The sequence below is a fragment of the Lathamus discolor genome, chromosome 6, assembly GCF_037157495.1.
Source record: "Lathamus discolor isolate bLatDis1 chromosome 6, bLatDis1.hap1, whole genome shotgun sequence".
Classification (NCBI taxonomy): Eukaryota; Metazoa; Chordata; class Aves; order Psittaciformes; family Psittacidae; genus Lathamus; species Lathamus discolor.
This window is the reverse complement of record NC_088889.1, coordinates 68,805,634-68,830,237: the sequence shown is the minus strand read 5'-3', so window position 1 is coordinate 68,830,237 and position 24,604 is coordinate 68,805,634. Positions and strand designations below refer to the sequence as shown.

At 42.9% G+C, this 24,604-nt stretch overlaps 1 protein-coding gene across 5 annotated transcripts in view; it reads left to right on the top strand.

The window, feature by feature from the left end:
• Positions 1–24,604, top strand: part of NELL1 (neural EGFL like 1) — a 306,821-nt gene that overhangs the window by 176,732 nt on the left and 105,485 nt on the right. For 4 of the 5 annotated variants that reach the window (XM_065683408.1, XM_065683410.1, XM_065683409.1 and 1 more), the window contains one exon: positions 9,313–9,435. The exons of the other annotated variant lie outside the window; for it this stretch is intronic. In XM_065683408.1, the coding sequence (XP_065539480.1) occupies positions 9,313–9,435 (123 nt within the window). The remainder of the gene's footprint in view (positions 1–9,312; positions 9,436–24,604) is intronic. 5 annotated transcript variants of the gene reach the window in all.

The window sequence follows — 24,604 nt, the reverse complement described above, 5'->3', positions numbered from 1 at the left end:
AATCCTAAGTCTGAAATCCAGTACGGGCTTTTGAACTGTGCAGGGAAGGCGATCCTGATGCTACAGTTAAGTTATGACTCTTGACCAAAAGGTTCTCAGGTTTACTGTTTGTTGGTTGCTGCATATTTGCAATCTATGGTTCTAATTTTCTATGAAATATTTTAGACCAAGTGTGCAACACTACAAACACTTGAGTTATTCCAAGCATATACAGGGGGTGTGGGTAGATTCTGCCTTTAGAGTTCATCCAAATCCAGTAAGTCTAATGGTGTTATCTCTTTCAGGATGGGAAAGCAGAAGCATCCTGGAAATTCTTCAGTGCCTCTGAAAAATGCATTTTAAAAAATACCCACACAAAGTATAAGCCAAGGCCATCTTCCTCCTGTATAATGAATAGAGAAAGAGTTCATTGAAAAGATCTCTTTAGTAAAAATGTGGTTATTCATAATACTCAAAACGTCAAAGTACAGAAATGGGCCATCTTTGATTACTGACAGTTCTTCTGATGCTCATTGTCAGAGCTGCCTGGAACCTTTCCCAAACACTCCATTTCGTGTACACAGGAACAGAGAAAATGTGTATTTACCTGTAATTGTTTATTTATGGGATTGGGTATTTGTGCATCTGTCTGTATAAATCCATGCCAAACAAATCCCTTTTTTACTTTGCGTGTGTTCTGAATGATTTATATACGGTTGTTTTTACTTATAAACAGTTTTGCAATATGGTGTGGGTGGCTTTATGCACAATACATTACCTCAGGCAGACAACATCTTTGTGTGGCACTCTCCCCACCACCCCTTTTCCTGCTTTTCCTGCTGCATTCTTCCAGCTCTGCTTAGCCCATCACAGAAGGTATTTTTCCAGTATCACAAAACAGTTATGTCATTCCTCAGTAAGATTTGGTTAAACAAGTAAGGATATGGAAGATGTTACATAAATAAGGGTGCCTGAGGGTTGCTTACTTTTTTGTCCTTGTTGGAATATTCCTGTTTATACTTGAAGTGCTCAGCCATCAGCAGGTTACATGTTAATGTAGGAGCAGCTGAATATTGGAGGTGTGCAGGAGCTGTACAGCCTGCAGACACTTTATCAGCTTAAAGAGGAACCTGTGCTTTGAAGAAAGCTAAAGGTCTGTTCAAAATTTGACCCAGTGGCTTCACAGCTGACATGCATCACGACTGATTCTGCTGTTGCTCAAGGTGCAGCTAATACAGTTGCTATCAGAGGTTTGGCCTTCGTAGGGAATGTTCTGTTGGCAGTGTGGAGTTTAGTCATGTTCTTGGTATTCTGGTGCACCAGGTACTTGCCAGCGGTTGGTTTTTACTTATGTCTGTAGTCATTTTTGGCTGCTGATGCAGATGTTGGTGTGCTGTGGTGTTGGCTTGGTTGGGGTGCCTCTGCCTCAAGCAGGCACAGCAGTGGAGGGTTGCAGGGTAATCATAGCTCTCTATTGCACTCTGATAATTGCACTTATTTCAGAAGTTTCTTACTCATTTCATGTTATTGAGACTTCATCAGGGGACAGTCTGTGTTTTCCTATCGTACTGTGACTAGTTTCTTTTCTAGGATTTCAGGAAAAAGAAGATACTGTGTGTGCCCTAAAATCAATGTGATTACATGAACAGTCTGTGTTCCAGTTTTCTGCTATTTGTAAGATGCATTGATGCTTCTTATAACAGGATGTGCAACTACCCATCTACCAGAAAGTATTTTCTGGGGAATTAACTTAACTTTCTGTGACTGTTATCTCTGTAAGGCCACGTGGTACTGAATGGATTCTGTCAGACACTCCTGAGTATTCTAATCATCTGAGTTTTATGAGGTTCCCTGTGAACAAAGCAGAGACAACTGTGCATGCACAGCTACTGTGCATGTGCCATCATGTAACACTACCCACATGTGTAAACATCAGTGTCTCAGAGCTGCAGTGCTGTCAGAGTGGGCATTGGTTCAAATTGGTGCAGTTTCAGTTTGCCGAGGCAAGCAGCTACCCAGGGCTGACTTTCCAGTGACACCTTCTTCACATAGAAATTTTCTTTAGAGACTTTGGTTTAAAATAAAAGATGTTCTGAGGGCTGGAGCAGCTCTGCACTGGAGACAGGCTGAGATTGCTGTGCTTGTTCAGCCTGGAGAAGAGAAGGCTTCTTAAGGGTAGACCTTAGAGCAGCTTCCAGTGCCTGAAGGGGCTACAAGAAACCTGGAGAGGGGCTTTGGACAAGGACTTTAGGGGCAGGACAAGAAGGAATGGCTTTAACCTGACAGAGGGGAGACTGAGATGAGATCTCAGGCAGAAGTTCTTCCCCGTGAGGGTGCTGAGGCGCTGGCACAGGTTGCCCAGAGAAGCTGTGGCTGCCCCATCCCTGGCAGTGTTCAAGGCCAGGTTAGACGGGTCTTGGAGCAACCTGGTCTAGTGGAAGGTATCCCTGCCTGTGGCAGGGGCTTGGAACTGGATGAGCTTTAAGATCCCTTCCAACCCAAACACTTCTATGAGTCTGTGAAGGCCTTAGCTCTTCTAAATCATAACACAGCTTAATGTGTGCATAGAGGACACCCACAGTTGATACAGGTCATGACTGCACTGAGTCAGACCACATCGGCAGCGATGATAGGTTTTCGTAAAAGGAGGACTAATTTCCACCCAGTGATCTTCCGAGTGCTCAGATAAATGCTGGGGGAAGAATGGACTTCACAGTCTTTGCTTCACAAGCTGGCCTGATGATTCAGGTTCAAGGAAAATAAGATACTCTTGAGGATTTTGGGAAAAGTTCATGAAAGCTTTTGGGAATTCTAGGAGGTGTTTATGCAAATAGGTTTAAATGTGTATTTTGTGTATTAGCTGTGACTTGGTGGCTTGGACACAGGGACAGATGAGCTGAAGCTTCAGAGATGATGTGTCTTTTCATATACCTCATGTCCGCTTGTAGGTAAAATAGATTAAGTAGAAGGTAATTGAGGTGTTGATATTTGATTCTTCTTGTGATATCCTCACTTCGTAGAGGATACCAGAGGCACAAGAAAGCAACTGATCTTGTGGCTTTACCACTGACAAAGCATGGAATTAGAGGTGGCAATGACCAGGATTCCTGAGTAATAGGAATACTAATGCTGAAGCTAATTTTCACAGATTTCATAAGCAAGCTACTTGCTTGTAACCAAAGAGTGATGTTGCTGTTGTACCTGTTCTTCTGAAATGGTACCTGTTTCCTGAAATGGATATTAATAATCCATGGGAATTAGTTTTGGGTCAAGAAATTGCATCCCACAGTACTGTCCTTAGCAAGCTGACAGTTCTTTTTGTCTTTGTAAGCTCCTTTTGTCTGTATAATATAACAAATAGGAATCACAGACTGATGGAGGACTTCATTCACACTTAGTGTTGACAGTTTAATTCCTGAGCATGGCAGCATATTTATTTACATCTACATGTGTATATGTGTGTGGGTATAAAATAAATAAAACTTTTTCAAGTCCTCTTTCCTGTGCTTCTCACTTTCAGCTGAAAGGGAAATAGTCAAGGTAAGATAAGACTTTTGAGATTTTTGTCTCAGCTCTCCCCTCATTGGTGCATTGGAATGATGCTGTTTGTGACTCCTTTCACTTGTTTCAGTGTCCTTCTCTTCCAGAGTTTGATTGCAGTTAGTCTTATAATATTTACCAGAACATTAAAGGAGCAGCAGATTCAGTCTGAAGTGCTGGAATGGGTGATGTTCTTTGAAATTAGTCATAGTCTCCTTTGCATTTAGAATCATAGAATCATAGAATAGTTAGGGTTGGAAAGGACCTCAAGATCATCTAGTTCCAACCCCCCTGCCATGGGTAGGGACACCTCGCACTAAACCATCCCACACAAGGCTTCATCCAACCTGGCCTTGAACACCGCCAGGGATGGAGCACTCACAGCCTCCCTGGGCAACCGATTCCAGTGTCTCACCACCCTAACAGGAAAGAACTTCCTCCATATATCCAATCTAAACTTTCCCTGTTTCAGTTTTAACCCATTACCCCTCATCCTGTCACTACAGTCCCTGACGAAGAGTCCCTCCCCAGCATCCCTATAGGCCCCCTTCAGATACTGGAATGCTGCTATGAGGTCTCTACGCAGCCTTCTTTTCTCCAGGCTGAACAGCCGCAACTTCCTCAACCTGTCTTCATACGGGAGGTGCTCCAGTCCCCTGATCATCCTCGTGGCCCTCCTCTGGACTTGTTCCAGCAGTTCCATGTCCTTTTTATGTTGAGGACACCAGAACTGCACACAATACTCCAGGTGAGGTCTCACAAGAGCAGAGTAGAGGGGCAGGATCACCTCCTTCAACTTGCTGGTCACGCTCCTTTTGATGCAGCCCAGGATACGGTTGGCTTTCTGGGCTGCGAGCGCACACTGCCGGCTCATGTTCATTTTCTCATCGACCAGCACCCCCAAGTCCTTCTCTGCAGGGCTGCTCTGAATCTCTTCTCTGCCCAATCTGTAGCTGTGCCTGGGATTGCTCCGACCCAGGTATAGGACCTTGCACTTGTCGTGGTTGAACTTCATAAGGTTGGCATCAGCCCACCTCACAAGCGTGTCAAGGTCCCTCTGGATGGCATCCCTTCCCTCCAGCATATCAACCGGACCACACAGCTTGGTGTCATCGGCAAACTTGCTGAGGGCGCACTCAATCCCACTGTCCATGTCAGCAACGAAGATGTTAAACAAGACCGGTCCCAACACCGATCCCTGAGGGACACCACTCGTTACCAGTCTCCAGCCGGACATTGAGCCATTGACCACAACTCTTTTGTGTGCGGCCATCCAGCCAGTTCTTTATCCACCAAGTGGTCCATCCATCAAATTGATATCTCTCCAATGTAGAGACAAGGATGTTGTGGGGGACAGTGTCAAATGCTTTGCACAAGTCCAGGTAGATGACATCAACTGCTTTACCCTTGTCCATCAGTTCCATAGCCCCATTATAGAAGGCTACCAAATTGGTCAGGCAGGATTTCCCCTTAGTGAAGCCATGCTGGCTGTCACCAAGCACCTTGTTGTTTTTCATGTGCCTTAGCATGCGTTCCAGGAGAATGTGCTCCAAGATTTTGCCAGGCACAGAGGTGAGACTGACTGGTCTGTAATTCCCTGGGTCTTCCATTTTCCCCTTCTTGAAAATGGGGGTTATATTTCCCTTTTTCCAGTCGTCGGGAACTTCACCTGACTGCCATGATTTTTCAAATACGATGGCCAGTGGCTTAGCAACTTCATTCGCCAGCTCCTTCAGGACCCGTGAATGGATTCCATCAGGTCCCACGGACTTGTGCACGTTCAGATTTTTAAGATGGTCTCGAACCAGATCCTCTCCTACAGTGGGCCCAAGGTCTTCATTCTCACAGTCCCTGCGTCTACCTTCTAAGAACTGGGTGGTGCAGTCAGAGCCTTTGCCAGTGAAGACCGAGGCGAAGAAGTCATTCAGAACCTCAGCCTTCTCCAAATCCTGTGTAGCCAGTTCTCCCGAAAGCTTCCTCAGGGGGCCTGTGTTGTCCCTAGTCTGTTTTTTGTTTGCTACGTACCTGTAGAATCCTGTCCTGTTATCTTTAACATCCCTGGCCAAGTTTAATTCTAACTGGGCCTTAGCCTTCCTAACCTGGTCCCTAGCTTCCTGGACAACCTCCCTGTACTCTACCCAGGCCGCCTGTCCTTGCTTCCACTTTTTATAAGCCTCTTTTTTCCTTCAGATTTTCCTCAGCAGCTCCTTATCCATCCAAGGAGGTCTCCTGGCCCTCCTGCTGCACTTCCTTCTAGTTGGGATGCAGCACTCCTGAGCTTGTAGCAGGTGATCCTTGTATATCAACCAAGAGTTTTGGGCCCCCCTGCCCTCCAGGGCTATAACCCATGGAACCTTACTAAGCAGGCTCCTGAAGAGGCCAAAGTCTGCTCTTTTGAAGTCCAGGGCAGTGAGCTTGCTGCACGCTCTTCTCACTGTCCTGGGGATCTCAAATTCGACCATCTCGTGATTGCTGCATCCAAGGCTGCCCTGGACCACCACATTCTCAACGAGCCTTTCCCTGTTGGTGAGCACAAGGTCAAGCATGGCACCTCTCCTTGTCTCTATTACTTGCAAAAGGAAGTTGTCTTCCACACAATTGAGGAATCTCCTGGATTGCTTGTGCCGTGCAGTGCCTTCGTTCCAACAGATGTCAGGGTGGTTGAAGTCCCCCATGAAAACAAGGGCCTGTGAGCGTGAGGCTTTTCTTATCTGTCTGTAGAGTGCTTCATCCACAGGTTCTCCTTGATCAGGCGGCCTGTATTTAGACAAAACATGTGCTCACTTCCCATGCTCGCTTCCCAGTGTGAACACCAAGTGCTCCAAAGGATGGTCTCTTGTGAGGGAGAAGGAAACTGGAGCTAACTCCCTACTGACAGAATCTGAAGGATTTTTCCATGGGGACTAAAAGGTTTTTTGTACCTTGCCAGAAAATCAGTGCATTCTCATTCTTACTGGGCCTGTAGCAGCATCATCTATAGATATCTCCACACCAGGGAAAACTTAAAGTTCCCATTGTTGCAGCCCTATTGCTGCTAAGAAATCTTGGGATTCCTCATTGTCGTGGTTTAAACAAAAGTCATCCATAAATCACACAGTCGTTCTCTCACTCCCCCCCTTCTTGCCCTCTCCCTGCTCCCAGAGGGATGGAGAGGAGAATCGAAAAGAATGCAACTCCCACAGGTTGAGATAAGAACAGTTTAGTAACTAAGGTATAACACAAATCACTGCTGCTACCACCAATAATAATAATGATAAAGGAAAAAACAAGGGGAAAGAGCACAACACCTCAACACCAGCCAACAAATAACTCGCCCCACTCCCCTCAGCTGAGCACCAACCGATACCTTGTCCCACCCTGCAGTCCCAGCCCTTCCGGGTAACTCCCAGTTACATCCCGGGCATGACGTGCTATGGTATGGAATACCTCTTTGGCCAGTTTGAGTCAGGTGTCCTGTCTCTGCTTCCTCCCGGCCTCCCCTCCTGCCTGGCAGAGCATGAGGCTCAGAAAGTCCTTGGTCAGACCAAACATTTGGGCAGCAACTAAAAACATTGATGTTATCAGCACTGTTCCCAGGCCAAAAAAGCAAAACACAGCACTGCACCAGCTACTAAGAAGGAGGAAAATGACTGCTACTGCAGAACCCAGGACACTCATGCGGATATGTTTACCTCAGTGTCCTCCTTGTGCTGGCAGCGCCCGGATGTCCCAGGAAGGATGTTCCAATGTTCAGATTTTTTCCTAAATCTTCACATTGTATCAGTTGAGAGAAAACCTGACCTCTGTTTTCAGTGTGATTATAGGAAAGCAGCTTTAACAGGGCTCACTATTTCGATATTGTCACATCTGTACATCTGGGAGTGGTAAATGTGCTGATTTACATTGTCAAAGTCCTACAACAACACAGTAGAGTACAATCCCGTGTGTATTTTGGGAAAACACATTAGCGCTGGGAAATCTTTTGTTGATAGCTGAAGTGCTGAGCAGGTAATCAGCTAATTTTGGCAATTGTTTGAGTAGGAATGTTGTTGTCTGTGTAGGAGTTTGTCACAAAAGCATTTTCAGTTTAATTTGAATACAAACACATGCAAGCTAATGGCAGTAACTAGGGAGACATTATGGAGAGGGTATCTCTTAAAAGAAAGCAGCATTCAGCTTCAACTGCCTGCTAAGCACTTCTCTGGAAGATTTTCTGTCTGACCCAGCACTCTGAGCACCCTGAGACCAGAATGGCAAGATTCAGGCTGTGGTACAGTCCTTCAAATCTGAAGGAGAGAGCAGGCAGCCTGTGAAGCATCCTGGCACTCAGTATGAGGTGTCTGAAAACTGGAGGGGAGCTGAGGGGAATTCCTAAGCAGAGCTCTGGACCAGCATAGACTAATAGCATAAATGTAAGCTGCATTTATCAGCTGAAGCCAGGCACTTTGGAATGAGTGTGTATGAGAGTTTCTTGCTAAAAGCAAAGAGTGAGCATATGATGTTCTATCACTTTGATGTTCTTTCAAAGAGAATAGTTGCAATCCATATTATTCTGTTGTCAAATGCATTTGAAAACTAGAAATCATATGTCGGGGACATGTTCTGCAAATAGTTATCAACGGTGTTGCAGAAGTATTTGGTTCCTTGGAATCCACCATTCAAATTCATGTTTCTCTTGAGTTATCTTGAAATGGGCTGTCATTCTACTCTATAGCAAAGCGAGGGCATTGTGGAGCTTAACTTGACCCTTGCAAAGTCTCTGATCCTGTTGCTGTTAGTGGAGAGGTTCTTCCAAAGGGCTTAATTCAGAGTCTGTAAAAATGAGTGTTTTGCTCATGATTTAGAAGCACTATCTCTGTCTGTGGTCTGTAGAAGGCTAAATTTAGTCTGTAATCCTTTGAACATCCTTTATTCACTGCTGTATTAAGCAGATCTTTAATTCCAGAAAGGGATACGTTTTTCCTGTCAGCTTGATGGTTGCAATTGCATAAATGAAGACTATGGAGCAGAACTCCAGATGCTGATTTTTTATTGTCTCTTATCCTTTGTATGATTTGAAGGAATTTCACTGCATCCTTTTGATTCCACGGAACAAAACTGTACATCCACCAGTGCAAAAGTGTGAAATATTACAGTTTTCTTTCTGCAATCCTCCTGCAGGAGGGAAACTGATAGCAATTGCAGAAATCAGTGATAAACTCTAGGGTCAGTTGCCTGCCACCTCGAACTGCTGCTTTGCCAGAACAAAACGTAGCAAAGTGCAGGAGCTGCAGCAAATTAGGCTCAGTGGCAGTAGTTCGAGTTGCTGGATGAAAGAAACATCTGGCCCATTGCTCTGGGAGCCTTTTTGGGGTTTGATGCTATGAACGGTGCTCTAAAAATGTCAGATGTTATGTGCTGTTAGAGAAGGAGCTTGGCGTGTGTCACTGACAACTGAGCTGTGTGTTTAAAAGGCATGCTGTTAGGGCTCCTCTTGGGTTCACTTATCCTGTATTTATGCTTCTCACTGTTGGTGATGGACACTGCTGTATAGGTGAGTCTGCACTGAAGATATTTTCCTGTGATGGGTCTTTGTCATGGTGGTACTTTGCCTGCTCACCAGTTCTTTGTTCCTGGTTTGAACCTCAATGCTCCAGTGTCACCATGCACATGCTGCAGGGTTTCCTAACTAGACCAGGCCCATCACTGACTCCAGTGCCAAATTCCCGTTGGGCAAGCTTGTCATTCCTCTTGGTTTTCAGCTGCCACAGCATCACACTTCAGAACTCACTGCATTGGCTGTAACTTGTTATTCTTTTATTCCCCCCCATGCAGAGCATGATGAGTGTGGCAGCCGGCACCAGAGCTGTGATGAGAATGCCATCTGCACCAATACTGTGAGGGGACACAGCTGCACCTGCAAACCTGGATACGTGGGGAATGGGACCATCTGCCGAGGTGAGGCTGCACTTGAGGAACATAGCAGAGCAGCAGCTCTAGTCATGGTTTCTGACAGTCACCCACGTTCTGATAGCTTGTGATGGCTGCTTTCTGTCAATGACATGCTGTAAGATTTATCAGCTGGCAAATGGAGTATGCATGGAGGTGACGGGAATGGATTTGTGCATAAATTCTCAGCAACAAGGAGATACATTTTTTTGAATGCTCAAAAACCCTTCTCATTTACTGTCACTGTATACTGTCATTTGTGCTAGTATCAATCAGCTTTGAAGTGGTGTTAATTGCTTTATAAACTGTGGATGGTATGTGCTGTCACCTCTGGCTTTTAAAAGTTATCATAGAATCCTGGAACAGTTCGGACTGAAAGAGGCCTTAAAGCTCATCCAATTCCAGTACCATGCCATAGGCAGGAACACCTTCCACTAGACCAGGTTGTTTCAAGCCCCATCCAACCAGGCCTTGAACACTGCCAGGCATGGGTAAGCTGGGGCTTCCCCATGTTTGCTTCTCTGGGCAACCTGTGCCAGCACCTCACCACCCTCACACGGAAGAACTTCTTTATATCTAGCCTAAATCTCCCTGTTTAAGTTTAATCAGATGCCTTTGAAACTAGGGTAATTGTCTTTTATGCTAACATCATTTGGTTTTCATTTAACTACTCACATCAAAATAGAGGTGTTTTGGTTTTAAATCTTCACCCTTAAATGTGTATTTTGAAGATGTTTCTGTGATGCAGACAAACAATCCTGCTCCCAGCTTTGGTGTCTGCGCAGTGGTCGGTCAGTTATTTAGGGTGGGGGGGTTTTGGTTTTCCTTTCTGTAGAGAAAAAGAAGCAAATACTTCAGATAAATCCAGAAGAGGGAATATGTTAAATAGGTGGCTTAGTGAGGGCTGTGTCATGAAGTGCTATTGAGTTGTCACTCAAGCGTTTATGAATTTTGTTTGTCTCATAAAAACCTATTTTGTTTGTCTTGCTGGGCTTGCAGACTTTCTGCCTTTCTAAACAGTATTACAGTAAGAGAAAACTATCTTTTAAAATATGAAATGAAATGGCAGCTATTGAAATTGAGGAGTGCACTGGGTAGAATATTCTGTTTGGGGGCACAAGAGGCTGAAGAATTATTTTCTAGAGTGTTGAATATTGGTCAAGCAGTTCCTTAAAGCAGGAAGAGAGCTGATGTCATTCCTGTTTCAAGCTCAAGCTCTTCATGTTTCAAGCTCAAGCTCTTCACCAAGATTAGCCTGTGAGCTGCTGAATTAGCACATACCAGCTGATTTATTTTTCATTGCGACTTTCTTCAGATGCTGCCTATCTGCACAAGAGCATCCCTGTACTTTTAACTGATTTAACTCTAAAATGATTTGTAAGGACTTAAGAGGGAATACAAAAATGTAATGAAAGTGATGGGCAAGTTAAACCTTGGTCTGATGATCAAGAAGATCAAGAGGTGATGCTGGAGAGAAACTCATTGTAGTATGTTTTCAGTCCCTGATTACAGTGAATGTGAATTGCAGCACAGGCTGTGATAGGTAAAAGAAGTCTGGGTGAACAGCTTGTTTGATATTTCTTTTTTCTGAGGGTAATACAAGACAAACCCTTAATCATATTTCTTCGAAACAAGGCTGCTTGGATCAGTTCATGAGAACTGTGCTTTCACACTGGTTTGTCTTTGTTGTCACACCTGGATATTTGGTTTAATGTGCCAAAAGCTCAAAGCAAAACTCCTGCTGTGGATTTATTAACCCAGTAATGTTGGAGTAATGAAACTGCGCTGGGGAAATGCAGTAATGTTTATATCCTCAAAGTTCCATTGAAGTCTGGGTTGTGGATAAAATACGTATTACATGTAGTTTTTAGTGTGCCTTGAATTTCACATGTGAATATAGTTATAGCTGCCTTTTGAGATAGGTGTGCGTAGAAACAGAGGAAACAGAGTGTGTTCTGATATTCTGACTGGGAAGCATAAATTGAAAAGAGAATTGGGAAGGGCTTTGCAGTCTAATAGTAATTCAGGTCACCAGGGATAAGAATAATCTGGCACTGCATGGGATAGATACTGTTGCAAACTAGCTAATGTTAGAACTGTGAACATTTTATTAAGTGATAAACCACTCAATGTAAAGTAGCAGTCTGATTTTCTCAGCCTGTGGCTCTGTGGTCACTTGGGACTGCTAATGTAAGAAATGTTCCCATTCTGCCTGTGGTAGCACCACAAACACCACTTTTGCCTCTGTTTTACCGTGGCGGTATGTTATTTGTTAGCAGTCACGGGGGTTTCCTTGCACAAGTACCAGGGTTGGCACATGGAAAGAGGTGTGAGCATGTCTGGATAGCTACAGACTGCTTATGATGCCTTGTAGTAATTTGGGAGTTTTATCTTCAGGCAGTAGCGATTGCGAAAAAACAGATAAAAGCCCAGGTGATAAGTTTAATGTAATACCATCTGAAGATATGTTGAACATTTCCCTCCTCCTTCAGTCATCTGTAAGTGACTGATAAATCTTTTTATGTTAATGGATGTGTACATACAGAGTACAACTACTACTGAAATAACTTATCTTTGTAGTTCAATATGAAATCTTATTAACACTGTCCAGCAAAACTATGAAAAGAAAAATTATGATTTTATGATGAGAGGAAAGGACTGGCTTTGTGCCTAATCCTACAGTCTATTTCAACAATCTATTTTAGCAATGTTCTAAAAACTAAAATCAGAGTAACATTCCTCTTTGGCTTTAGTGGATAGCACTGTGATAATCTTTATAAAACCTCCATCCTACTGTTATTTGTATTTTAGAGAAGAAAACATGTCCATAGTTAAATTAAATTGCCTGGTGAACTATGGGTAAACATAGGGAAATGACTGGCAGGAATTTGGGATGTTTGCATTTTTTTATGAGCACTGCAGAGAAATAAAAAGGACAGAAGTAATCTGGAGAGGAATGTGATGATTGCTGGGGGTTTAGAAAGAAAAACAAAACAAATGTGGAAGAGGAAAGCAAATATATTTTTAAAAAGTCAGTATAATCAGGTTGTCATACTTGTTGAGTAGAAAAACAAATTTCATGCATAAGGAATTGCTTCTAGAACAGACTCTCTACTTAAGGACTGGATTGTGTCAAACCAGATGTGGAAACTGTCAGGAAGGAAGGTGATGGAAAAGGCGCAGACTGAGACCAAATGCACTTCTGAATTAAAATAGGTACTCTCAGAGCTTAAGTGACATAAAAACAGAAAGAAAAGTGGAGATGAACACAAGAAAATCTTTATAAATGCACAATTAACAGTATATAGACAGTGAGCCAGTATAATAGAGACAAATAAGACTTCCTTCCTGTGGTCCCTTTCAATTTTGGTGCAAGGAACATTCTTTAGCACCGCAGAAAGAAAGACACTGAAATTTTGGCAATAGATGAGCACAGACTGAGGCTGAGGCTGAGGTGACCTGAAATGACAGGGCAGGACAAGGCTGTGTCAGCACCATTAGGAAATTTGACAAAATCAGACAGGTTATATTTTAGGGTTGGTTCAGAAAATGAGAAGTAATATAGGGAGATCTTTGCTGGAAGAAATTACAGCGTGAAAGGCAGAGGACAGAGGTGTAACCAGTTGAATTGAGGGATGCTGAATTTACAGATTGAAGTAGCTTGTTTCTGTGAAGGAGACTTTGGAAAAAAAATGAAAATAACCAAGACTGGTTTGGGAAACAGAAGTTGTAGGTGGGTAACAGGAGACTTGTGCCGTGCCCTTTCACTGATTTCTGTGTAAATTACAGCATTCACAGGTGAGCGTGGAATAAAGACAATTGGAGCAATTTCGTTCAACTTCAGGATAGGATTTGATGGTGCAGCAAAAAGGCTGCGCTTAGGGTAGAAGTGAGAGGTGATAAATATTGGTTTAGCAACTGAATATTTTAGTTTAAAGAAAAAAAAAAAAAGCAAACGGAAACAAGTGTGGTAGCCAAATGACTGTGTGGGATAACACGGGACTATGCAGCATGCCTGTTGGGATAGACCTGGTAGGAAATCAGTGTTCAGTGGCAATGGTTTGATGAAAGAAGTCTTAGTTTCCTGGGACAACCAGGTTTATGAATAGCCTGTCACCTGTGGACAGGGCTGTGTGTGCAAGAGTAAAACTCTGTCATGTAGAAAATGAGTATAACTCCCTGTCATGACTCCGACTGAAGAACCAGGGATCATGAAGAGAGCTAAATAACGTATTTAGGCTCTAAAGGCTCTTGGTCTGTGTCCTGTTGCACTGTTTGTGTGTGACATCTTGGCAGGCTTTGAATCTGGGAGGTTGGGAAGTGTGTGCAGGGAAATGTCTTCCTCTGCTTTTTTGCCTTGAGAAGTTCTAGGTCAATTTGCCCTCGGCAGTGTAGCACATTGTCATGGCTTAAGCCCAGCTGGCAACCCAGAACCATGCAGCCACTCGCTCACTCTGCCCCTCTTCCACCCCCTGCTCCCGGAGGGATGGGGAAGAGAATCAAAAGAAGTAAATCCCACAGGTTGAGATAAGAACAGTCCAGTAATTAACGTATAACACAAACCACTACTGCTACCACCAATAGTAATAATGATAAGGGGAATAACAAGGGAAGAGAATACAACTGCTCACCACCCACCCACCGATACCCAGCCCGACCTGAGCAGTGATCTAACCCTTCTGGGTAACTGCCCCCAGTTTATATACTGGGCATGACGTGCTGTGGTATGAAATACCTCTTTGGCTAGTTTGGGTCAGGTGTCCTGCCTCTGCTTCCTCTCAGCTTCCCCTCCTCCCTGGCAGAGCATGAGACTCAAAGTCCTTGGTCAGAGTAAACATTACTTAGCAACAACTAAAAACATTGGTGTTATCAGCTCTGTTCCCAGGCTGAAAGTCAAAAACAAAGCGCTGCACCAGCTACTAAGAGTGAGAAAAATGTCTGCTACTGCTGAACCCAGGACACACATGATGTGGAAGTGATATGTGGAAGTGGGATGTTCCATTTGTGAAAACATGAGGTACCGTGTGCTCTACGAGCTACTTTACCTTAGTGAGATGGGAGCTGGAGAAGATTTGCTGTGGGATGGACAGTCCCACAGTTTAGCAGAAGTTTATTACAGAGCTTGTGCCTTGTACTGTAGCCCGAAGTCAAAGAAAGAAGCCAAGGTATATTAAAACATCAGCAAGTTTCCTAACGTAACTGATGACATTTGGGGTTAAATGCCCTAAAACAAACCAACCAACCCTGATCCCATCCACCAGATCATGTAGGGGCTCTTGAGCTGACTTCTGTGCATGAACAGTGTGGAAGTCACCATCAAGGTTCCATTGCCATCAGTTATTTTCTGTTGTATAAGGAGACCTGGATTTGGTACACGAGCCTTGCCCCAGCTCTTGGAGTTTTGTTCCAAATGTTTGTTTTAATGTGTATATTCTGCCCATAGTAGTCCTTATACATTATCAGGAAAACAGAAATGGCCTTGAATATAGTCCAGTGGTAAACAGTGGCAATTCTTCTGAAGCATGGATGAGGTGTGTTTGCTAATCTCTTCTGGTGCCTCTCTGTCATGCACTTAAACAAGTGTGAGTATTTTTCATTGTACTTCTCTATTTTACTGGTATTGTTGTCTACCAGGTATACTTAGTGTACTGTTAATTTAGTAGTTTCTACTGAGGTGTGGATTTACTAGAATGATTAAATGAGGTGGATTTAGTTACAGTCATAAACCTAAAGGCAAATGTGTGCAGCATGACTGATGCATGGGCAGAGAAACATCATGTATTGTGAAATAAAAATCAAACCAGTGATTACTCTTAACCTGTATTCAGGCTGTAGAATGATTTATTTTAGATTTATTTTTAGTTTAGAATATGGTGGGGCTTTTTTCTCCCCCAGTTATATTTTTCTGCAGCATTTCACAGGAGACACTCAAGGGATTACAACTCTGTATGTGGAGGAGTCTTAAAGATGAAAGCCATTATTTTTAAGTGGTTCGGTGGTTCTTGTGTAATCTGGAAGTCTGGATGAGTATCTTCATTGTACTGTGGTTCTTTGTATATATTTACCTTGGAAGGTGTGTTTGGGAGTGTGGTTGTTACTGATGAACTTGTTGGTCACATCATGAATAAACTTATTGGGAACCTGATATGCAAAGTAACCATGTTTTGAACACATAATCTTATCTTTTTTATAAGGTAATGGGAATGATCACATGGAGTCATTATTCATAGTACACTCAGAATATTTACTGGTGGTCTGGGTATGTCACAGGCTTGAAAATTGCTGCTTTGATGTAATTTGGCCTTTTTCACGTGGTCCTAATAACAAATGATAATTGATGGACATGTTGTTTTAACAAATGGCAGTCTGAGAGCTTTCTTCTGTTGCAGTTTTCTTTGTTTCCAAGCAGGTATTTTTTTCTAAAGTGAGTCTTCATCTGAAATCTATTTAATAATCTGATAGACCAGCTCATGAAAGAAGTTGCCTATATTCTTGTGTGTAGGCAGGATAGTAATAGTGTAGTAAATAGATGACTAAAACCAAAGAAATGTTCATCTCTTCTGAAGTTTCACCTGGTATGAAAAAGAGTATTTTTAGTAAAAGCTGAAGAAGAAAAAAAAATAATCAGTTTCTTGGGTTATTTCTGTGCTGGCTTGCTGCTTTTGTATCCCTTTTACATTGACATCAGCAATGATAAGGTAGATTAACTTTAAATGCCAGCAGTGTGAGACAGTCAGATGTGCTGGTATCTTGATATTAAAGCGTATCAGACCGCTGTAAGGTAACTAGCTGTCACTTAGGTTTATGTTTTTTCATGTATGTGTGTCTGCTGGAGGAGAGTTGAAAGCCTTTATGGAGCATTGGAGTGGGTTATGAATAGTATGTAGGCCAAGACTAAAGCGGAAGGCAATAAACGTGTCTTCCCCTATAGCCTTTGATATTTTGAAGCTGTAAGGCTTTGAATGGTTGATATGCCTCATCACAGCTTTAATTGCTGGTTTGGTGTAAGATTCACAAATCTCATGAAAGAATAAGGGAGCTTTGACTCATGCTGAGATTCTCATCTTCATTCTTCAATCTTGAGCTTTGTGTAGGTATTTATCCATAATACACAATGAATAAACCACTGACAAAGCAAATGAGTGTATTGATGTGCATTTTAGCGTCACCTGGCACATGTGCAAGATACCACAGGAAGTGTAAGACACAGAATAGTCACACTGGTTGAGTGAAGCATTGTAGATGTGACCGATTGAATAATTTCAAACCAGTATATAGTTATACAACAGTGCAATTATAAATCTTTCAGGTTTTTCATTCTAAAACCAGCATGGCTGGACTCAGAATCAAGACAGAATGATTGACGCCATCAAATTCCCTATAGCTTTAAGTCCACTGTATTGATAAAAACAACAAAATATTGCAATTTTAATGTAAAACACTCGTTTTTTTTTATGATGAGATAGCTATCAAGTGTGGTACATTCATTACAATTGCTATGCTTGTGTGTGGATTTTGAGTTCTATAAATTGCCTCTGTACGTTATTTGAAGATACTTTTTAAGCTCCTTCACTCCTAATGTTACTCTTGGTTTGGTTTTGGACTGTAATGATTTCAGTAAAGTTAAGATGATTTATGATACTCTTTTCTTGCCCATAAAACCTCATCATCCAGATGTAGTTGTGTGAGATGCTGAATTTCAGGCCTCGTTATTTCTGTACTAAGAGCTAAGCTCTACATTTCTACCCCTATGCAGCCCAATTCTACAGCCTTTCTAAGGGCACAATATTTCCTGCTGATTGGATCTTGTTCTGTGTGAGAGATTGTCCAAGATGATTTAGAATGCACATCAGTTATGAAAATAGCTCATTTAAAACCCATGATTAAGGTAACCTGTCAGAATCCAGATCCTCATCTCTTTGCTGTCACAGATTGTGTCACTGCTCTGGATTTAGAGCTGATTTGGAAAGAGTGTAGCACTGATTTGTTGCTTGCTGAAGAAGTGCTTCAGTCCAGAGTAACTGTTTGTGTGTAAAAGGAAGAAAATGCTGTAGTTATCTGAAATAATTTAGAACTTAATCTGGCAGGCTTTTCTTCTTATATGAGTGAGTCCAAAGGGCATGGCAGACCTGTTCACCAATGTCTGTGAAGGCTCCCAGGTTCAGATTCTGAACAGGAATTTTCTCTGGTTGACTCACTCGCTTACTGTCTCCCATTGCTTTGGTTCCCATCTGTTTGTTTAAATCAGCAGCTCACTCTCGGATCCTGGTCCTATAGGGCATGTACAAAAGAATTATAAGGTGGTGACACGTTAATAGGCATATTCTCCATGACCTCTTGGGCAGTAAAGCTGGTTTGTACAGGAACTTGGGACTATTTCAATATTCATTCCTTTCTCTCTCTCTCTCTTTTTTTGTTTGTTAAAGAAGTACTTAGTAAAAGCAAAAATATGGAGGTTTTACATTATAGTTAATGTCTGCACCATATACTGAATTAATTTCCTACAGTGTTCGAGATCATTTCATGGAAGAGGTCCTTCTGTCTGCCATAGGTGTATCACTTCCCAGGTCTTTGTCACAGAACCCCCTGAGGATCCCAACCCAAAGTCTCCTGAAATCAAGAAGAGACTTTCTAATGCTATTAGAATGATTCATTCACGTTACCCAAACTAGTACTCTTTTCCTTCTTCCTGTAGTATTAAAATGTGAAATTTGGACAAAAATGATCAGTTAAGTCCTCAAACACACCCTTCATTCCAAGAACTCATTTGCTGTGCTCTGCTGCTTTTTAAAGGGAAGCAGTAGACATCATGGTTGGTCATTTGGTCTGCAGTACTGTCTGCTTTAAACTTGTGACCCTTATGATGTGTGAAGCCCAGTCTGTTCAGATCTATGACTCTCCTGGCCTGCCCTGGGAGCTTGCCATACTATTCTTTGGAACAAAGTACTTATTTTTTCCTGGTGGGTGGGAAACATCAGTTCAGTGAGAGCATCTTGAAATATATCAATGCACAAAGTCCACTGACTCTGCTGCAATAGGAACACAAAAGCAACAGCAGCACAGTGCTTGTTCTCTCTCCTGTTAAATCAGCTATAGTGTGTAACCATTTTATGGTTAATGTCTATGGAACAGGCACATTAAAAGGCAAGAGTATGCCAAACACATGAAATTCTTTTTATGCCCTGTAGAACGTAACCAAACAGTACTGAAAACTGAATATGAACATCTTGCCCCAATGTAAAGTGAGAGCATTGCAGTTACTGGTTTTAGTAATAGTAGTAGTACTACTACACTGTCACCCCGACGTGGAAGTACTTTTTCACACAGCACATCGTGAATCTGGAGAACCCTTGGTCACACTGTGGTGAGAACAGTGGACAGGTTGAAAAAGCTTCTGCATGTCAGAAGAAGAACCCAACCAGTAGGTGCACAGGATTTGGTTTGAGGAAGGTCTTGGGGAATCCTTAGGAAGTGTCACCAGATCCTTGCCCTGCTCTTTGCCTTGATGCTTATGCTGGGTTGCAGTAAGAGAGGGGATGCTGTGCCAGTTGGCCCTCTGGAATGACCTAGGACTTTGTTGTTGTGTTGCTCTGGCCAAAATGGTTATTAGAGCAATCCCTTTGGGTAAAAACAGCAGTAGCCATTTATTGCTATATTTTTTATTTGTACAAAGGGGTGACTGAGATGTTCAGTGGGGGTTTGTGGAGCTGTTCTTTACCATCCCAGTGGAATAGACTCCAGCCAGAGGACTTCTTTCAGCCTCCTATTCCTATGAGTTTCACACATTACAGTAAACCAAGGTAGAAACATGAAGTTATTTGTCAGACATGGCACACACTGTCAGTACCTGATCCAGGAGTCAGATTTTGTTCCCACACTGACGGGTCTTTTCCTGAGCCTTTGGGCCGCTATTTTTCCACAGAAACCATCAGAAGTATTGAAACAGTAGCTAAGGAATAAAACCAAAAGAAATCTTAAGTCTCCAAAAGAAGCATTTGGAGATACCTAGAATGTAGGTCACCAGTTTAAGATTAAGTCACTTGCAGCTCCTGGTGAAATTCAGTCCATGCTGATAAAATCATGGATAGTGTGTGGGGTTGTCCTCATCCCTCTGCCTCATTAAATGCACAACAGAGACACATCAATCAGTGAAGAAGATGAAGTCTTGAAAGTGGGCGTTAAGTATTTATGATTTTTGTCATTCATTGTGTGACCATATTACTATTAGCTACTGTCCCAGTATCTGTACTGAATGTAGGATGTTACCAGCTCCTTCAGAAACCAACCTGTATTGTTCTTATCAAGTGATTGCAATTTAGTGCAAATGTACCTCACCTGTCTTTGTGTGCTGAGATGATTGGGAGACATGGCAAAAGGCATATCCTTCAAATCTCTGTGTCAAAGTGGGGGCCCAGGGACAGGGGAGAGTCTAAAAAAAAAAAAAGGAAAAAAATAAGTCTGCCTATTACTCCTTTGAGAAATAGGTGTATTGTTTGCTATAGTGCAGGTTCTGCACTCTGTTTTCCACAAGAAAAACTCAATTACAAATGGTTTATTTGACCACATTCCTTGGTACTTTATAGTGAGGAAAATTTGGATTGCCTGGCACGTAGGTATCACTTACTCTGTTTGCACAAGTTATGTTGGTTGGTTTACTTCTTTTGGAGGTTGCATTTATCTGTGGAGCACTGGGAAGGGCACATGTGGAAGCCGTGCAGGATGTTTGATGGGACAATTTGCATATTTTGGTCTGGAAAGATTCTCCAGTTGAGCTGTTTCACTGTGGCGCTGTGTTTTAGCCTCTGCAAGATGCTGAACAGTTGAGCCCCCCCTGTGTGTGTGCAGAGTTCTTATCTAAAGTGTTCAGTGATACAAGTAATAAATGTGGCTCTGTTAAGGGAGCATATGGTAACTTCAAGAGTAATGGCAACTCAAACAGTAGACTGCAAATGGTACCTGAAAGAAATGTTGCAGTGAAAAAAGTGTATTCCAGAACACCCAGTAAAGTACAAGTACATGAACTACAAGAAGAATGTGAATTAAAATAGCTTAGAACATGTTATGTGCAGAGGGAATTTGAAGTTAAAGTAAGCCAATTCAAGGTGGGAATTGAAGGGGTCCCACTTTTCACTGTCATTTAAAATTCAGTCATCCCAGAGTAAAAATGAACAATTTGCATACCATAAAACCTGAGGGGTTTCGTTTAGGTATTCCTGAAGGGCTGGAGCTGTGTGACCTGTGTTGTTGTTCTGCATCTCAGTGTGTCATCTTGATGGGGCTTGCAGTTTTCTCTTTTTTCTCTTTTTGGTTGTGTGCTTAAAGACAGGAATTGTCAGGCTACATTTTTGAAGCCGAACTTCAGAGCTGTTTATTTGAAGGCTCCATGTGTTACACAGGCACATCAGGCAGGGCTTGAAACTTTAAAAGTATGTCAAATACACAAACGTACCTTATTTGTTAAAGTAAAAGCAATACACATACATATCTTTGTGCAAGTCCATCCTATCCATCTTAGCCTGTTAATTAGGCTGTAGCCTCAAGGGTATATGTGTATGCCTCCCATAGATTATTAGATGCATTTGCTGCCAGTGATGAACAGACTGGATAACTCTTCTTGTCTGTCACTTGTAGTATTAAAACATATCTGCCCGTTTGCTTGAGCATAGGATGGCACAGTGCCTGGTGGCTTTGGAAGGAGCCGCTGTGAGCGGAAACCCCTGGGATGGAATACAGTGGAAATTGCATGTGGAGTTACCAGAAAACTTGCAGAGATTAAGTAGGTAGTATCCTTTCACTCTGCATTAATTACAGTGGTTTACGAATGCTCATTGATATGCCACTGTTATTCCTGAGGCATGTGGCTGCTCTGCTTTCCTGACACCCGTTATTTCCTCCCTCTGAACACAACAAAGGAAACAACAGTCGTCTGACATTGCCATGGCACGCATTACTTCCCAATAAAAGATGGAGGTAATCAAGTCACTCCTGCATGCGCAGCATGGTGTTCTCTGAGCCTTCAGAGAGAGGCAAGTGAGAACACTTCTAATGTGGTTAATTTTAGACCTGACTGAGCAAGGTATGTGTCTAACTAAAAGTAAGTGATTGACTCCAATGAGACTACTCACATAATTAGGCACTTAAATGTTTAATTTTGAGCTGAATATGCTTTGTTGTGTTTCTGTTGCACCGGTAAAACACAGAGCAAGCATTCATCTTCTGCTGGGGGCATCAAGGGGAGGCTGAATTAATAGTATCTGAAGAAACGAAAACTGAATAGCCAAATCCCCCCATTGCTTCTCTTTGAATCCTTGGCAAATAGAGTGGGCTCAGAAGAAGATTTAGAAACTAATTTGCGGTGACATCACAGAGGAGTAGTTAGAGCCAAAATAAAACTGAGTGGGAATCTGTAAGTGGTTGCTAATGGTTATTGCCAAGTGGTTTTGAGTGCTCCATTATTTATTTATTCCTTTACCGCCGTGAAAGCACTGGAATTGAGAAATATCTGAGATGTTAAGGTTTGATCCACTGAGTATTTGCACTCATTGCTTGAAAAGTTAGTCAGGTGACAGGAAAAGAAACAACAAAGCACCTGCACACAGCTGGAGCAGAGACAGGCATGGTTTCCCAGCTTATGAATGCTTGCTGCAACCACCAACACGGGAGTTACACATCCTTGCACATGCTTTTCTGCTCCCATGTTTCCTATGTGTTCGGCTGTGGGATGAGAAAGATGGGAAACCTCTCTTGTTTCTCTCGAAACCTCTTGTTTCTCTCGTTTCTGTCTGCTGTTTACACACAGAAACCAGATCTCTGGGTTTCACTCCTTTCCCAGTGAGGGGGAGTTCCTCTTGTGCTTCCCCAGCTCCTGGGCAAGTGCTTCAGCAGCAGATAGTTACAGGGGGCACTGGCGATGACATGTCCCAGTCACTTTGATGTGTATGGACCTGTGTGGCTTCAGGCTGGAGGCTCTTTGTCAGTGCTTTCTGTGGGACTCCTGGCAGACTCTTGGGGCACATGGGCACGAGGTCAGGAAGGTTGGGAGTCCACAGACTGAGGCATGTTGTTTCGTGCCTGTTCCAACTGACAGCACCTCAATCTGTGCCAGAGGGTTGCACGTTGCCTCGAGGTTTCTATGCAGAACAGAGGTGCCGGCATCGCTCCTGGTGCTCGGTGGGTTGGCTGGGAGACAAGCCAAGGGACAGTGTGGATTTGGGGCATTTTTATATGTAGTTGCCTCTATTCTGTCCATGCTGCATTTGAGGCATGAGTGCTGTTGTGGATCTTTCCCTGTGTGTTTTTGCTTCACCTGTGACTGATATTGTGATAGAACGGGTTGGGTTGAAAGGGACCTTAAAGATCATCTAGTTCCAACCCCCAATATCACTGTTCCCATTGGTCTGTGTATCTACTGGGGAGAGTAATACAGTGAATTCTACCTAATGTGTGAAATCAATTGCATGAAAACAAGTGTTTGTCACTGATAAAGGTAAATGTTAGAAATCAGTAAGCAGTGTTTCTTTGTGCCGAATACTTAAAATTAAAGATTGCACATTGAGCACAAGTATGATATACATCTGGAAATACAATTTCAGGTACTTTTATGATGTGTTTCTAAGCTCTGAACTGATTTTGCTTTTTATAGGCTTCAAAATCTTTTACATGGCTGTGTTCCAGCAGTCAGTGAGAAATATGCTGGCCTTTGGTGAATGTAGAATGTGACTGAGCTTTATGTTAGCAATCCTGGCATAGTGTATTTCCATCTGAATGTAGTTATTTAATTGTTATTTAAGCCTTGATGTACTTTCTGACATTGTGACCCTCATAAACTGTGTAAACTGTTTCCTAGGTCATACCAGACGGGTTCAGTAAGGCTCCTGTCTCCTCTAGATAGGTATGCCAGGCACATGCTAATGAAGTGATAGAAGAGGATAAATAGTTTGTTAGAATCATAGAATCATAGAACAGTTAGGGTTGGAAAGGACCTCAAGATCATCTAGTTCCAACCCCCCTGCCATAGGTAGGGACACCTCACACTAAACCATCCCATCCAAGGCTTCATGCAACCTGGCCTTGAACACTGCCAGGGATGGAGCACTCACAACCTCCCTGGGCAACCGGTTCCAGTGTCTCACCACCCTAACAGGAAAGAATTTCCTCCTTATATCCAATTGTTCTTGCCTTGAAAACTGCATTTGGCAGCTAATATTTCAAACTGCTGCAAGAGCTGAAGCTGCTACTGCTGCTTGTGTGGGTATTGAAGAAAAAGCATCTTCATCACAGGTTTGTTTGTGCCACTTTAGAGCTCACATGCATTCTTCTGGCAGTTCCCACTGTTGATTTGCAGCGGACTGCAATGCTCTGCAAGACTGAGTGTCACAGGTTGTATTCATATGTCTCATATTGGCCACTTCAACCTACTGCAAAAGCAATGTTTATCTCCACTTAGCTAAGCCACTTAAGTACTTCTGTCACCCACAGGCTGACTCTCCTGCACAAGGATGAAAGTACTTCTGATTTGAGGGAAATTATTTTAAGCCTACAGTTGTAATGCACTAGCTTATAAAATGTGCAGTAGATGGAGGTGCCTGTGCAGGCAGTTGTTCATCTGGACTTGAACACCGCCAAGGATGGAGCATTCACAGCTTCCCTGGGCAACCCATTCCGGTGCCTCACCACCCTTACAGTAAAGAACTTCCTCCTTATGTCCTATCTAAACTTCCCGTGTGTAAGTTTTAACCCGTTATCCCTTGTCCTGTCGCTACAGTCCCTAATGAATAGTCCATCCCCAGCATCCTTATAGGCCCCCTTCAGATACTGGAAGGCTGCTATGAGGTCTCCACGCAGCCTTCTCTTCTCCAGGCTGAACAGCCCAAACTTTCTCAGCCTGTCTTCATATGGGAGGTGCTCCAGTCCCCTGATCATCCTTGTGGCCCTCCTCTGGACTTGTTCCAAGTTGGACAGAGCCTTGGGTGACATGGTCTAGTGTGAGGTGTCCCTGCCCATGGCAGGGGGGTTGGAACTTGATTATCTTAAGGTCCTTTTCAACCCTAACTATTCTATGATTCTGTGTGGACAGTGACATTTCATAGAGTCGTGGAGTTATAGGGTGTTTGGGTTGTAAGGGACCTTTAAAGCTCATCCAGTCCAAACCCCCCGCAGTGAGCAGGGACAAAATCAA